Raw genomic sequence first — 16816 nt, forward strand, 5'->3', positions numbered from 1 at the left:
GGAGGGGGCGGGCCCGGGGACGGGGCTCCAGGGGAGGGGCTCCGGGAGGGGGCGGGCCCGGGAGGGGCGGGGCTCCGGGGGAGGGGCTCCAGGAGGGCGCGGTACCCGGGGTGAGGGCCGCGGGGCTCCCGGGGGTGCCGGCGCGAAGGGCGAGCCCCGGGGCCGTGGGGCGCGGGGTTCCCGGGACTAGCGGGCGCGGGGGCGGGGCTGGGGGCGGGAGGGCGCCGCGCTCCGGGGGCGGGGCGGGGGCGGGGGCGGGGGCGGGGGCGGGGCGGGGAGGGGCGCGGCGCGGGGAGGGGCGCGGGGGGAGCGGCGGGCGGCCGGGCATGGCGTCGATGGCGGCGGCTATCGCGGCCTCGCGCTCGGCGGTCATGAGCGGGAACCGGCCTCTGGACGACCGGGAGCGGAAGCGCTTCACCTACTTCTCGTCGCTGAGCCCCATGGCCAGGAAGATCATGCAGGACAAGGAGAAGATCCGCGAGAAGTACGGGCCCGAGTGGGCGCGGCTGCCGCCCGCGCAGCAAGACGAGATCATCGACCGGTGCCTGGTGGGGCCGGGCGCCCCCGCGCCGCGCGGCCCCGGGGACCCGGGGGACTCCGAGGAGCTGGCGCGCTTCCCCGGCCTGCGCGGGCCCACGGGCCAGAAGGTGGTGCGCTTCGGGGACGAGGTGGGTGCGGGCGCGGCCGGGGGCTCTGGGCTCCCCGCGCCCCCAGCGGCCCGGCCGGTGCCCCCGCCCGAGCGCCGCCGCCGCCGCCGCCGCCGCCGCCGCCCGCGGGGTGGGGGCTGCGGAGGGGAAGGCGCGGGATGGAAGTGGCTGGCGGGGGAGGTGCGTCCCGGGGCCGCCGGCGCGGGGCGCGGGGCGCGGGGTGGGGGCTCCCCGGACGGAGGGGAGAGTCGCGGCGCGGAGGTCTGTCAAGAGCCGGCCCCACAGCGCTCCGCGGGGCCGCGCCGGGCCAGGCAGTTCCCCCGCAGCCGAAGGCGAGGCGGGCCCCGGGAACTGCAAGGGATTTTAAGCCAGCCAAGCCGGAGTTCCAATCCACTCTGCTCCTTAGCTCTATGGCCATCGGTGACTCTTTTTTTTCTTAAAGATTTTGTTTATTTATTCATGAGAGAGAGAGAGAGAGAGGCAGACACTCAGGCAGAGGGAGAAGCGGGCTCCCCGCGGGGAGCTGATGCGGGACTCGATCCCGGACCCCGGGGGTCACGCCCCGAGCCCAAGGCAGACGCTCCACCGAGACTTAACCTCTTAGATCCTCAGCTTCTCTCCCCGCCCCTCCCCCGTCCTGGTGTAAACTGGCCCCCTGCCTGTCAGGGAAGGCACTCAGGAAATTACATATGTTAATCATAGTATTTGTGATGAGTTGTATGGGGCGAGTGAAGTTGTCAAGCAAGGTAAAGAGAAGGGAGAGGTGCCTTCCCGGGTTAGGAGGCCAAACGTAAGAGGTTTTCCAGGTGAGCACGATGTGATGTGCTCACCTGGTGTGGAGGTGAGCATGGAGACCTGTTCTATCAAAACACGAAGGGGTGAGCTTAAATGGGCGCCACCAAGCCTTTGCCACATATAAGGACATCCCTGGGTCTCTGGTCTAGACGCCGAGCCCACACTTCTAGAGGAGAGAAAAGCTAGAGCTATACAAGAAAAAACTCTGGGATGCCCTCTTCTAAGTCACAAAGGACTGAGTGTTCACTGCTGCTCAGAAACTTGATCTTTTTCTTTCTGTTTTTTTGTTTCCCTAAAACCCATTTGGTGCCATTAGAATCTGGCCTTTCACGCTAAACTTTTACCATGAAGGGCAAACTGGAAAGGAGCAAGAAGTATAAAAATGAAGTATACCCATGAAACCCACACTCTGAAGGCTGGGAGCCTGCAGGAGGGGAGCTGGAGCTTGGCGATGTTTCCCCAGGGCGTTGTGGATTGTGAAAGGGATTCTAGTTAATTCTGAATTTTAAAGCTAATTTTCAGGCTTGGGTGTGTTGAGACATTTATCAATACAAAATGTTTGTGGTCGTAAACCCACTTAAATATAATGGGTGTGTGAAGGAGAGAAGTATGCTGCCAGCATTGCCTTATTCTGACAGAACTCAAAGAAAAGTCTCCACTCCATTGGACTTGAAACTCTGAAGGCTTTGCCAGGAAAAACAAGGGTGTGGTAAGCCGGAGGGATGAAAATATAGGTTCAGAATGTATTTAAGAGCCCAAGCATTTTCAGTGTGAAAAATCCATATCTGTATAAAGACATTTGCAGTGTTTGTGCTCAGATTTGGGGATGAAAAAGCAAGCGGCCCCTCTTTGGAAAAGTCATGAGTAAGTAAATAGGAGAGGAAGTAAACCTGTAAGTACTTACAGATGTTGGAGAGTGACTGTCATTTTTCCTTAGCTTGTGTCCAGCTAAGAATATCCACATGCCTGCTCAGCATCAAAAAGCTCTTGCCATATAAGGGCTCAGTATCACTGATAAGGAAAGATGTGGCCAAGTGAATTTTGTACTCAAATTCCGTAACTGGGTGCCAGACTGAGCTGTTTCTGAATTTGTAAACCCAGTGTGATTTAAAAGCAAATGGAACTCCTCACTGTGGTAACGGCATGCCCTTCCAGGAGCCAACCCTCCTGTTTTTTGGACTCCAACTCAGTTTTACAAAACGGCCGAGAGGGTGCCCTGGAATGCCTCTGACCAACTTGAGCAGAGATGGTGGACAGCTAGGGGGCGGCTGAATTTCAGGAGAGGTACTTAGGAACGTTGCCTGGGGTCTGTTTTTGCTTACAGTGGCCGTGTGCATTAATGGCGCTAGGGAGGGTTTTTTTGTTTTGGTTTTTAAAGATTTTATTTATTCATGAGAGACACACAGAGAGAAGCAGAGACATAGGCAGGGGGAAAAGCAGGCTATCTGCGGATAGCCTGATGCAGGACTCCATCCCAGGACCTCGGGATCTCCACCTGAGCCAAAGGCAGATGCTCAACCACTGAGCCACCCAGGTGCCCCAGCACTAGGGAGTTTAAAACGCATTTCCCCAAACCTGGCAAGAGGTTGACACCAGCATAGTTGGTTGTGTCATGCCCAGCGCTGTTCATGGAGGATGGCTGGCTCCTGGACACAGGAGGCGATGGATAAGGGGAGGACTGGTCTACCCGGCTACGCTGCTGGACAAAGAGGCCCAGATAGGTGACTCAGGTTTGTCCAAAAGGGCCCTAAACCAGATTGAGTAGGGCACCCTATCCCTTTCCACTTGATCTGGCTCCTGATGTCCCAGGTCCTCCAAAGCCTTGTGGAAGAGAGAATGTTCCCCCCCCCCCGGGGCCCTCCAGCTGGACCCCCTCTCCCCCCCAGCCCCCAGCAGCTATAGATAGACCTCCTCTGGCGGGTGCTTTGAGTGAATGGGCTCTCTCTAGAGCCAGTGTCTGACTAGATGATGAGCAGGCGCCAGCCTCTTCGTACTTCCAGGAAAGGCCACCCCGTATACTGGGTTCTGAGGGCCTTTCTTAACAGGAGGAGCCTGGGCTCTGTTGGCAGGCTTCGGTTTGAGTTTCGGCTCCCCCCATCTCCTGGCTTTTTGACAGAGACTAAATCACAGGCCTCTCTGAGCTGCGGTTTTCTGGCCTCTGATGGGAATGGCATTAACGGGATGCTAGGAGAGGTCACGTCCACGAAAGGCCTGTTGTAGCCGCTTCGGGTCAAGAATGCCATTGACCCTTGCACGACACAGGTTTGAAGTGCATGGGTCCACTTATATGCAGATTTTTGGGGTGAAATACAGTACTGGAAACGTATTTTTCCTTACTTTTTTCTCTATAACATTTTCTCTTTTTCTCACTTTATTGTAAGAATACAGTAAATACACATACAAAATATGTGTTAATCGATTGCTTTTCTTATTGATAAGGCTTCTGGTTGACAGTAATCTCTCAGTAAATTTTTTGGGAAGTCAGAAGTTACGTGTGGATTTTCAAGTATGCAGGTGTCCCTAACCCCTGTGTCGTTTAGGTGTCAAGTGCGTTATTAGCTAGTCTATCCGTTTCCACTTGCCGAAATCATTATCATGAAATAAAGCCTTTTCTGCTGTTGCATGGAATAAATACATTTCTGCTGTTCTGCTGAGCCTGGAGTCAGCCCGTCAGAGTTGTCCACATGAGAAGGGACTCTGTCCTGGTGGGCTCTGGTGATGTGCCTTGGGGCCCGTGTTTGAAGCTTCACTTTGCTCTGTTCCCAGTGTGACCGTAATGGGGCCTATTTCCGGATCAGCAGTCACATCAGCCTCCGATTGTGTCCCCTCCCCTTTCAGCTACCCTGAAGAACAAGGACATCACCCTCTCCCCCATCACCAGTAACATTTTTGTATTCCATGTTTTAAGTCAGATCGTGAAATACAGGCTCCAAGTATGACCAACCTCTAGTCATTCTTACATATCCAGGAAAAAATAAGTAGAAAGCTGATTACATATTGATGGTCATTGATCTTGGTGGCCCCGAGTACGGTCAGGGCTCAGTTCACACATCACCATTGCCTCCGTGGTGGGACCGCTCTGCCTAGGCCAGCATCATAGCATCTGTGTCATTTGTACCCTTGCTGTCTTCTATACAGCAAAAAAAGATCAGGGCTCAGATTCCCCCCTTCACTGGGATGACCAGCCTGGTACAGAGGGAGATTGGCTGCTTCTGTGCCTTGAAGCCATGAGGGGACCTGTCAGTTTCCAGATTTTTATTTCCTTGGGAATCAATTCAGCAAATATTTCTCAAAGCCTATTCCATTGGAAACAAGAGGCATTCTAGCTTTAGAGCTGCTTAGGCTGCCCGTAATCTTCACCAGTTTCTTTAAAATCCCCCCCCCCAACACACACACACATGAACATGTGATCTTATTAAAATTTAAACACAAGGTGACCAACCCCTCCTGCCCTCCGTCATGTCCCCAAGCAACTTGTGTGTAGAGAATTCGGACTAGCTGCTGGTGGACTACTACTCTGCTAGTGAAAGAAGAGGAGCACCTGGAGTCCCCAGACCTGGCTTCCATTCCTGGCCGTGCCACCAGCAAGGTGCCACCTGCTTAGGGCCTAGGTCTCCCTCTGTGAACTGAGTGGCCCATGAGGTTCCTCTGGTATTTGGTAATGAACATGAAGGCATGTTTGCAAACAGATGCCCTCAGCAGGCTGACTTTCCTGCATTCTTCCTTGAGCAATAAAGTTTAGGGAATTTGGTTTACTCTGGGAGATGAGAGGTTTTCATTTTAGAAGGTTTTAGAGATCACTCAGTCTGCCTCTGCTGCTTCCTGTTATCAAATAGGAAAAAAAAAAAAAAACACCCCAGCCTCAAAACTGAATTTTTAGGGATGTGTTGCAGGCCATAAGCAGGTAACCCCAGAAATTTGGCGTGTTTACTTTTCATGGACCTAGTTGTCTCTCCTTCACCTCCTGTAAAGTAGGTGAAGCTGGCCAGGAAGGGGGTTGCCACGTGCCATATGCCAGCCCCCAGGGACCCTGATGATCTGGATTTTGCATGCCACAGAACACAGAGTTTTCAGGCCTTGGAGCCAGACAGCTCCGCCTCCTCTTCAACAGCTTAGCATGACCAGCTGCTGTGGGAAGGAAGTGTGTCTCCTCAGATGCCTGCATCCCTCCCCCTCCTGCAGGGATCTAGGGGCTGGGCTGCCCCCATGCTCCTCTCTGCCTTCACCTCCTCCTCTGGGGCCAAGCCTTGGCCTCCTTGACTCCCTGATACCCTCCGCATGGCTTGAGGTCAGAACTTCCTTCTGCAGGCCTCCGAGGGCCCCTGCCTTGGCCCAGCCCCACTGCCCCATCTGGCCCTTGCTCCCAGCTGGCTGAAGTGCCTTTCCCTGAAGTGATCTGAGGGGGCTACACCCAACACGGAGCTCAAACTCAATGACTCTGTGATCCATGGAGTCACATGCTCTTCTGAATGAGCCAACCAGACACCCCTAGATGTTTGTTTTTTTAAAAATAAACTAAATTGCTGTAAGGTATGTAAGATGATGTATATGTATGTTACTGTGAAAAGATCCAGACAATGCAGAAGCAGCATTGTGAAGCAGTTGGTGGTATCTTTATAGAACTTTGCTCAAGTATTCACTTTTTATCAGATTTGGGTTTGGTAGGATATATGATATCCTGACACAGGACCTGTCACATGTGAGGTCACCTCTTCCCCTTCTGCTTGAGCAGTTTGGCTTTTCCTTTTTTTGGATTTTGGCAAAAAAACAAAAAACAAAAAACCCCAAAATGAGGGAATTTGAGAGTTACTTTCTCAGTATTTTGGGTTTGTTTTTTTAAGGAAAGTGGCATGTATAATTATGATTCCCACCTTCTGTCTGGTAGAGCCATGCAGTTTTTAGAAAAGATGACTGGGTTGATTCGCGTGGCTTTTCATGTCCTTGCATCTGGGGTTCTGTGCTCTGGACAGGAGTTGAGAAGGTGGTGGCCACGAGTCCAGATCTGTTTCCATGGGCCTCAAGGGGGAGGCTGTTGGGCCTCTCACACAGGCTTCCCCTTCCTGACTGATGGTTCTTTGCCCAGAGAGCACCTGGCCTGCTACCCCATGTAGGGGAAGAAGGGTGTGGAACAGGTGAGCCCTGGGGGGTTCAGGCAGCCACACAGGCCGTCTCCCTAGCTCCTGTGGGAGGGTGACCCAGGGGCTGCCACAGAACGGAGTTTGGAAAAGAAATTTAATGATTTATTCACTGTCACACAGGGAGGGACAGGGCAGAGCTGAGAAGCATGTTGGCAATCTAGAACCCTTTCATTGACAGGAGTCCCTTTCACACTCATAAGCAAGAGATTCCCTTAATACTGGAGGAAAAAAAAATCAATTTTTCTGAAAGGCAAAGGAGGGCCTGGTCTGTTTAAACATCCTACTCATTTTCTGTTTGTTTGTTTTTTTTTTTTTCCGCAAAACTCTCTATCATCTGCCCCCCTGCTCCCATTACCATGATGGCACCGAGCTTTCGTTTCTGCCCTGGTCTTGGGGGCCAGGGCCCCTGAATTTGTATTCACGGTGGAAGCTGCTCGCTAGATCAGTCCTAGCTGCCTTTGTCTTGTTGGGCTGCAGTTTTGTCCTTGCATTTATGGAAACCCTCTTATCTCAGCGGAGTTAAATATATTACAAGTCAGGAGGAGAAGCATCGATTCCATAAATACATAAATAAAAGTCCCTAAAAAGAAGCAGTTGGTAAAAAAGGGGGGCATATTTTAATCATTCTTCCTCACTCACCCACTTTTTTAAAAAGCAAACTTTGTTTTTTAGAGCAATTTTAGGTTAACAGCAAGACAGAGCAGAAAGTACAGAGATTTCTTCTATACTCCCTGTCGCCACACGGGCACAACCTCCCCCGCTCCGACACCCCTCGGGGCGGGGTATCTGCTGCAGTGGATGAAGCCCCACGCTGCATCAGCCTCGCCCGGAGTCCGTGGGCTCCATCAGGGTTCCCTCGCGGTGTGTGCATCCAGTGGGTCCAGACAAAGGTATAAAGACGTATCCACCGTCAGAGCATCGAGCGGAAGTCAGAGCCCTCCATGCTCTGCCCCTCATCCCTCCCATCCCTCACCCCTGGCAGCCACCCATCTTTGTTAGTTTTTATTATTATTTTTTTTTATTTTTAAGATTTTATTTATTCATAGAGACACAGAGAGAGAGAGAGAGAGAGGCAGAGACCCAGGCAGAGGGAGAAGCAGGCTCCATGCAGGGATCCTGATGTGGGACTCGATCCCGGGTCTCCAGGATCACACCCTGGGCCGAACGTGGCGCTGAGCCGCTGAGCCACCCGCGCTGCCCGGCCACCCATCTTTGTACTGTCTCCGGACTGGGCCTTTTCCGGAATGCCATACAGTTGGAGCCACAGAGTACGTAGCCTTCTCGGGTTGCCTTCTGTCAGGAGGTAGCAATATGCGCCGGAGGCCCTTCCGTGTCTTCCCAGGGCCTGGAGCTCAGTTCTTGTTAGCGCTGAGTAACGTTCCATTGTCGGTGCGTACGGTAGTTCGGCCGTTCACCTGCTGAGGCCATCAGGGTTGCTTCCAGGTCTTGGCCACCGTGAGTGAAGCTGCTGTGAACATCAGCAGGTGTTTGGGAGGATGTAACGTTTGAACGTGTTTGATTAAATATCACAGTGTGGGCTTGTCTCACCTGTTTTAACCGTGCGACCATCTCTTTGAGGTAGAGACTGGCACCAAGCAGCCCACTGGGAGGGGAGTTCCTTTCCTGTCTCCTTCCCAGGCTCTGCTGTCTCAGCCCGATTTCTCTGACCTCCAGTATTCACAGTTGAAATTTACCCTTGACTCAAGATGCCACCGTATCTGTCAACTAGAAACTCCTCTACCTTTTGGGCTTCAGGAATGCAGGGAAGATTTAGGGTTCGAGGGACCCCGGCACCGCTTGTGATTTGCTCAGATCTATCCATGGGACGCTCAGGGGTTGGGATTCCAACTTTTGTAAGCCCTGAAACTGAGCGAACCGGGCACCATATTCCGACATTCTGGGGCCGTTGTGACCCTAGCAGACAGGAGTGTTTACTGTTGGTGGTCGCACACCTACTGTAGCTCTGCAGCGCTGGCACTGGACGTGCAGTGCAGTTGTTTTGTCTGTAATCTTTGAATGCTGGGAAAGAATAAAGAAATACATGTTTTTATTTTTTTATTTATTTATGATAGTCACAGAGAGAGAGAGAGGCAGAGACATAGGCAGGCTCCATGCACCGGGAGCCCGACGTGGGATTCGATCCCGGGTCTCCAGGATCGCGCCCTGGGCCAAAGGCAGGCGCCAAACCGCTGCGCCACCCAGGGATCCCAGAAATACATGTTTTTAAATGGGATTCTCCTTATGCTGGAGCCTTGCAGCCTGTTAGGAGACTGGGATTTGCCTCGGTGGATTATACTAATGCACAGAGCCATGATCTTGCCCGCTCCAAAGTAGAGAGGGAGACAGCTGGCCCAGAAAACCTGGGGCTTGTGAGAGCCGCACGAACCCTGGGTTGCTTTAGTAGGAGTCCCTGTTTGGGGACGACGAGAGCCACCTAGCAGTATTGATGGAGGGCACCCCTGCACGTGGGGTGGACCCCCGAGCCCTGGAGGCCCACGGGCACCAGCAGCCTGCTGTGGCTGTGTGGCCACGTGCTCACGATGGACAGAGCTGCTGTCCCTCAATGGACTGGCTGCCTGAGAGTTACCTGTGGAGTTGTTAGCATTGTCAAATCACGCCAGGTGAGAGCTACGGATTCTGCCTATTATCATAGCACCCTAGGTGATGCCGATTTACAGCCAGGTCTGGGGACAGTGAACAGCTAGGGTAGGGGGCCCTCTCGAGAGAGCCTTGAGTCTGGTGTCCATGAATAGTGCCTGTGTGAAACCTGGGCCAGTGAGCACCCAGGAAGGGACCATTCCCATCAACTGCCACAGAGAGGGCATTCACGAGAAGGTGTGGTTTGTTCAGGCCCAGGTGGCAGACGGGCCCGCAGCCTTCAGGGAAGCCCAGAGGGTAGGCTCGACTTCCCACGTGCTGCACGGTCTCTGAAGTCAGCTCTTTCCACGTTCCAGGGAAGGTGCTACTTCCTGTCTGCTGGCTGCTAGTGGCCTGGCTTTGTGCAGTGGTGGCGGTGGGCGGGAAACGCTCAGAGGTCACCTCAGAAAGCCCATGCCTCTGGGTTGGCTTCCTTCATCGGGCAGATCTGTGAGCGACCTCGGGGACAGCCAGCGCAGGCCGTGCTGTCCACAGATGCTATCGGTCCCATCCTTGAGATGCAACAATACAAATTCACTGGCCTGGCCTTGGAAGTGGAAAAAAAGTTACTGAAGAGTAAATGCTCAGTACTCTCTAATCCAGTTCATTAAGAGGGAAAGTTAATAATTGTAATATTTCCCCATGTTTGAAATCAACTTTAAGTCCAGAGTTTCTCATTTTAGAATAATTTTGGAATAGTTATGACTTATACAGAGGAATTGTACCCAATTATAGAGGAGTTGCTCATAATGAAGCAATTTTAAAAGCAGAATTACCAAAATCACTTTTTTTTTAACCAAAATCACTTTAAAGTTGAATTGCAAAATTTGCACTTCATGTCAAATATGGTGAATTTCAGTGTGTTCGATATCGGTTGCAGCCCTGAATGTATTAGTCACTGTTTAACACCTGGTTCCAGTGAGTGTGGGGCGGGGGGGTCGGGGGTGCAGCTCTGACGTGTAGCATTTGCTGATTGTTTGGGGCCCATGGAGGAGCAGAACATGTTGCAAGTGGTTTTTTAGGTTCTCAGAAAAGCCCAGTAGTAAACCCCTACCTCCACAGGCAGCATCAGCCTTCAGAGTGGGACATTTGCTACAGTGGATTAACCCTACGCTGACACATGGTTATTGTATAAAGTCCATGGTTGGCACTGGGGCTTGCTCTTGCAGGACATTCTGTGGGTTTTGAGGAGAATGTCCACCACTACAGTATGGTGCAGAGTGTTTTCACTGCCTTAAAATCTTTGTTCTGCCCTCCCTTCAACTCTGGCAACCACTGATCTTTGTACTGCCTATGATTTTGCCTTTTCCAGAATGTTGTACAGTTGGACTCATCCAGTGTTGCCTTTTCAGATTCCTTTACTGTGGGAATATCTACATAATAGAAAATGTACTGTTCTAACCATTCTTAAGTAGACATTTAGTACATTCCCATTGCTCTGCAGCCATTACCACTGTCCATTTCTAGAACTTTTCCATCACCTCAGCCAGAAACTCTGAATGCATTAAACAATAATAACTTCTCATTCCTCCCTCCCCTGGTAAGCTCTATTCTGCTTCCCATCTCCATGAATTTGCCTGGTCTAGGTACCTCAGATAAGTGGAATCATGTAATATTTGCCCTTTAGTGACTGGCATAATCATTTAGCACAATGTCCTCAAGGTTTGCTTGTAGCTGGTGCCAGAATTTCCTTCCTTTTGAAGGCTGAGTAGGATTCCATTGTATGGATTTGCCACCTTTTGTTTATTCATCTGTTGATGGACATCTGTGTTCTATTCACATGTTGGCTACAACTAAAGCTGCAGCTAGCTCTGTGTACAGTGTCTGTTCAAGTGCCTCCTTTCAGTTCTTTTGGCTGTATCTCTAGGGGTAGAATTTCTAGATCTAATGGTAACTCTGGTTTAATTTGTGTGTGTGTGTGTGTGTGTGTGTGTGCGTTTAATTTTTTTGAGGAACTGCTACACTGTTTCCCACAGTGGCTGCACCATTTCACTTTCCCAGCAGTGGTGCATGAGGGCTCCAAGGGCTCTAGTTTCTCCACATCCCTGCCAACACTTGTGATTTTTCATCCTTGTGGGTATGGAGTATATTACTTTTGTTTATAAGACAGTATGTGTGTGTGTCTTGAAGATTTTATTTACTCATTTGGGTGGGGGGCGGGGCAGAGGGAGAGAGAGAGAGAGAGGGAATCTCAAGCAGATTCCATGCTCAGCACAGAGCCCAATGTGGGGCTCGATCTCACGGCCCTGAGGACCCTGAGATCACGACCTGAGCTGAAACCAAGAGTCTCAACCAACTGAGCCACCCAGGCGACCCTAATACAATGTGTTTTAATTGTGCTTATGTAACTTAATTTCTACCAATGGCTATATTTAACAGCAGGTTCAAAAAATTCCTGAACATTTCAGGGACCACTTTCTGGAGTTGGTGCAGCCTCACTCCAGCACACTGCTAGCTGCAGCCAGTACAAATGTCTGGGGCCCACAGAGATCTTAAAAACACTCAGGCATCCATCTTTTACTGAATAGTAAAGCAAATGCTGGAGATTTTGTGTGAATATGCATTCTGGTACTTTGAGCAGAGAAATAGCTATTCTTTTCTTTTCTTTTCTTTTCTTTTTTTTCTTTTCTTTTCTTTTCTTTTTAAGATTTTATTTACTCATTCATGAGAGACAGAGAGAGAGGCAGAGACATAGGCAGAGGGAGAAGCAGGCTCCCCGCAGGGAACCTGATGTGGGACTCAATCCCCAGGACTCCAGGATCATGACCTGAGCTGAAGGCAGGTGCTCAACCACTGAGCCACCCAGGTGTCCCTGTTTGTTTGTTTTTTAAAGATTTTATTTATTTATTCATGAGAGACACAGAGAGAGAGAGAGGTAGAGACACAGGTAGAGGGAGAAGCAGGCTCCATGCAGGGAGCCTGACATGGGACTCGATCCCGGGTCTCCAGGATCAGGCCCTGGACGGAAGGTGGTGCTAAACCTCTGAGCCACCAGGCTGCCCCCCCCCCCCGCCCCTTTTTATTAAGCACCTTTCCTGTTAGGTGAACAATGTGTTGAGTGAATATTTTCCAGTAAGAGGGAGCCTGGGCCTCTCGGATGTCAGAGGAGAGAAGACTTGGTATACGTCCATCCTGCAGTCCTTGGAGCCACACGAGCCTGAGCAGAGCCTCCCACATGTTGTGTTGGCCTCTGATATTTCCAGGGACTGTATGTCCTATGGCTCTTGGTGGCATCCCCTCTGCTTTTTGTGCTGTTCTTTTGGGATCTAGTGACTTCTAGGCTTCTTTCTGTGCTGTGCTCCAGAGAAGAAATAATTTCTAGAGAGGAGCAGCATTGTCTGTGGCACAAACGTCCCTTATGGGGAGGAATTTGTGAGGACTCTTGGCCAAATTAGAACCCCACTCCATGACATCTCGTGGTCTAAGTGGCAGATGTGTTTTGATGCCTTGGTAGTTTCAAATCTTGAGCACCAGGGCAGCAGGTGGGGACCCTTCAAGCCACCCTACATACAGCATATGTGAGCATCCAAACCATGTGCCTGGCTACATTTTGGTTGCCTGCTGGTCATCGTGGGAGAGAAGAAAGAGAACACTATGTGTGCATGTACTGCCACCAGGCAATTCTGATGCCATTTTGCATCCAGCTGCCTGGAGAGCCTGTTCCCAACGCTGCAGTGTGCAGCCACGGCTGACATCAGAGCTGCAATAACATTTTTGCTTGGCATGTTTATTTTTGTTAAGCGTTTTATTATTTTTTATGAGCTCAGAATTGCAGAAATCTAAGGAATTTGCCCCTTGACTGAGTTTCTTGCTGGAGCAAACAAAAAACTATTGACTTGACACCAAGTTGGGAGAAATCACAGTGTGACCCTTTCTCTGTCTGCGACCCCTTTGGAATGTCAGCTAATATGCAGGCTGCAACCACTGGTGAGCGCATGCTCCAGGCTCAGTCTCTGGTCCTCTGAGTCTTACACTCATTTTCCTGGCAAAGCCAAAAGCCTTATTTTAATTTTTGCCGATTTCAGCTGTATATCTAATATATAAGGACAGATCATACCACAGGATAAGGGGATCCAGCGCCAAGGTGCCTGTGACCACTGGGTCTGTCCCCTTGCCTCCTTTTGCCTCCTCACTCTCCTGACCCTTCCTCTGGCCACTGAGGTGGCCACTGGGCTGTCCCATGTCTGGGTAGAAGGAGCACAGAGGGACCTGGGTGGCTCAGTTGGTCAGCATCTGCCTTTGGCTCAGGTCATGAAACTGGTGTTGAGCACCCTGTGACAGGCTGTCAATGGGAGTACTTCTCCGCCTGCCCCTCCCCCTGCTTGTGCTGTCTCTCTCTCATAAAGAAATAAAATCTTAAAAAAAAGCACATTTGCCAATTGATTTCCCTTTACCTACCCACCCCCACCCCCCCACCCCCCCACCCCCAGACCCAGAGCCCAGACACCCGAGGCTGGGCTGCAGGCCTCCCTCCCAGCACAAGGGTTCATTCGCTCACATTCCTCCAAGCAGCCCACTTCCATTTTTGGAGGGACAGAGTTTGTAAGTTGAGGAGTAACTTGGGTTTAGCTGGAATTCCAATGGAGGGGCAGTGGCCCATGTTCCCTCTCATTGGTTGTTTTTCCCACCGCCGGGAACATCGGGGCTGAGGCTGAGGGAGGGGGGTTCAGAGGCTGAGGCGGGGACGGCATGGGCTACTGTGGACCCCGTTTGCCTCACAGAGGAGGGTAGAGCCTCATCTACCTCTGGGGGCAGGGAGCACCTCTGCGGGGAGGATCTCACTTCCCGGGAGTACTCTATGGAAGGAACATGTCAATTTAAAATCCCTTATCCCATGTTCAGTCTGCATCGCCCAGTATGTCCCAACTTTCAGTTCAGAGGAGATCCCTAGGAGAAGTGAGGCACGGATGAGAGACATTTGCTGGCACAGGGAGGTGGCTGGGGACCTGGAGGGCCAGCCAAGAGAAGGCAGTCTTTGCCATCACTTGTTTATTAGGCCAGGGAGCAGAACGTAGCAGAGCCACGGCCAGATTCTTGGTTACTGCTCCAAAGGGCTCTTTCCGTCGTGTTCTGTTGGTGATGGTGAGAGTGTCACAGCTCTCACTCTTAAGTGGGCACCTGCATTAAATTGGCATGTTCTTCATTGACCTTGGTGGGCAGTGCCTCTCAGGTCTCTGCGGGCCCGAGGGGATGGCGGGGGCTCAGCTGCGTTGGTACTGCCCAGAGGATTACTGCCTGATGTTCTGATCGTTGGTTACTTCATTTGATCATCACAACCACCCTGCAAGGGAAGCTTGATTCTCCTCTTATAGATCAGAGAAACAGGCTCAGAGGGCTGCGTCCTCTTCCCATCATGGCCTCGTGTGCAGTAGCTGGTAGAGGCCTGAGCCTGTAAAGCCCCTTGCCCTTTCTGCTCACATCCCCGTCATCAAGTCCCCAAGGGGCCTCCCAGACAGTCATTGAGCAACCTTTTGACTGGGGTGCCCCGGGGTGTGCCTGGCCGCCTCCACTGGAAAGGTGAGGGCAAAGCCAAACTGAGGAGGTCAGCACATGCTATGTAGACGAGCCAAACATCAGGCTTGCTCCAAGCTGGGAGCTAGGATGAGTCCTAAGGTCTGTTTTCCCTGTGGCCTTGGGTGGATGTTTGCATGGTGTATGTTTGGGTTTGGGTTTCACATTTATTCTTGAATTTTTATTTTAGGACATAACTTGGCAAGATGAGCACTCAGCCCCTTTCTCCTGGGAAACGAGGGTAAGTTGGATTAAATTTAGATTTGTTTGTCCTTTTAAAAAAGAATTGTGTAGTCCTCTGTTTTTCTTGTAGCACTGCATGGACTCAGAAGGCAGGGGCCCCGCTGCCTGGCTGCAGGTGACGCACTTCTGCTAGTGGAAGAAGACAGGAGGGGAGAGGGCTGGGATGGTTAGAATGGTGTGGGGCTGTGATGGAATTAAAGTGGTCATCAGTACCAGCAGCCAGGGCCCCCCAGTGCCCTTTGACTAGGGTCCCAGCCGTCCTGGGAAAGAGGGACAGCCCTGTTGGGGGTTTTCTCTGCTCTTCCTTTTGCCCCCCAGCACTCAGCACTTTGGGAGGGGCACTCTGCAAGGCAGAGCTTGTGGAGGGAAGCTTTTGGGGTGTGGGATGGGGGGGCAGCTGCTTTTATTAAAATGAACTCAATAGGGCCAGGAAGTTGGGTAGGTGTGGGGGCAGGAGAGACACAGTGGCAGGGACAAGGCTGCAGATCCATCAAGATTGCCTGGAGGAGGAGTCAGCTCAAAGGTGCTGGAACTTGAGGGTGCAAGAAGAAAGGGAAAGACCTCTTTGCGCCCTATGGAGTTGAAGGGGCAGTGGGACCTCATGGACAGGTGTTAGCGAATACAGCCCAGCCTGGACCACTAACTCCTAGTCACTTGTTTACTATCATTATTATTTTGGATGTTGATTATTTATTGCCAGAGTTGCCTAGCAGTGTCTAGCTTAACTGATTTTAATGCATTTCCCTGAGCCTCCCTAGTTGCCCCAGTAGAAGTGCATTAATAAGGAGCAAAAGGACCAAAAGGCAAGTGTCTGTAACCCACAGGAAAGAAGGAAAAAGACCAGGATTCTAGGACATTTAGTGCTGTGTTGGAGAGCTCTTCCTATAATAGGAGTAACAAAGACAGCAGTGTGCCTTAGTTCACCTTGAGGTCACATCAGGACTTTGAGGTGCCAAGACTTGCAGGCACTTGTCTTGGTTTTCTGCTAGGCTCACATCACTTGTCCCAGAAGAAGTGGGCATCCAGGGAGCATGTGGAGGGTTGAGTCAGAGTGGGGGCAAAGCAGTGAGGAGGTCTACAAGACACCTGAGAGGTCCTCATGTGGGGTCTGTGTCTTAAAATCAAAGATCTGACAACGTTCTTATGAATGAGGACAGCACTTGGTGAGTGACTGTTGGCCCCAAGTGACCCGAGCTGTCCTGGGGATGGGAAAGAGCATGAAATGGTCCTCACAGGAGAGCTGGGAGATGGTTTTGAGAGTATGTGGTATTAATGCAGATGCACATGTTCATCTGGCGGGCACAGATTCCTTCCGCCTTCAGAGTACCTACCCCTGGGGTCCTGAGCATCGTGCAGTAAAGATGCAAACACCTGCGTCACACACGTGTCCTTTTTTACCTAGATCTGTGCAGAGGGCAAACTGAGTGAAACAGTGTGCCTGGAAGCCGGGTCCTCCCTAGGGATCTGGATGCTGCTTGAAGGATATCAAGGAGCAGCCTGGAAATACAGGAGCCCCTAAAACCAGTGAGGAACCCTCGTCTAGTCACACTGGGAGGGAAGCTGTGGGTGGGTAGAGAGTACATGAGCACACTGGCAGTCAGCCAGGACCCTCGGTCTTCCTAGAGGGGCTCCCCAGTGAGGAACTGGGAAACACTAACCCTGCAGGTGATCCCTAGTGATAAGAAGCAAATAGACCCTCTGCCGGTTGGGAACGAACAGCCTGGGATTCAGCGTCCCAGAAAGCGGCACAGAGTTTCCTGGACTGGGTCCTCTGTTTGATGATATCACAGTGATAAAGGCACGGAGGTCAAAAGAGTTATAACATCCTAAGCCCTAAATCCATCT

At 51.5% G+C, this 16816-nt stretch overlaps 1 protein-coding gene across 1 annotated transcript in view; it reads left to right on the forward strand.

Annotated features, from left to right (window-relative positions):
• The first annotated feature begins 295 nt into the window (after positions 1-295).
• C4H1orf198 (chromosome 4 C1orf198 homolog) overlaps positions 296-16816 on the forward strand; it is a 32518-nt gene continuing 15997 nt past the window's right edge. The window contains exons 1-2 of the mRNA XM_077894538.1: positions 296-668; positions 14919-14969. Of these exons, the coding sequence (XP_077750664.1) occupies positions 327-668; positions 14919-14969 (393 nt within the window). The 5' untranslated portion in view covers positions 296-326. The remainder of the gene's footprint in view (positions 669-14918; positions 14970-16816) is intronic.

The sequence above is a fragment of the Canis aureus genome, chromosome 4, assembly GCF_053574225.1.
Source record: "Canis aureus isolate CA01 chromosome 4, VMU_Caureus_v.1.0, whole genome shotgun sequence".
Taxonomy (NCBI): Eukaryota; Metazoa; Chordata; class Mammalia; order Carnivora; family Canidae; genus Canis; species Canis aureus.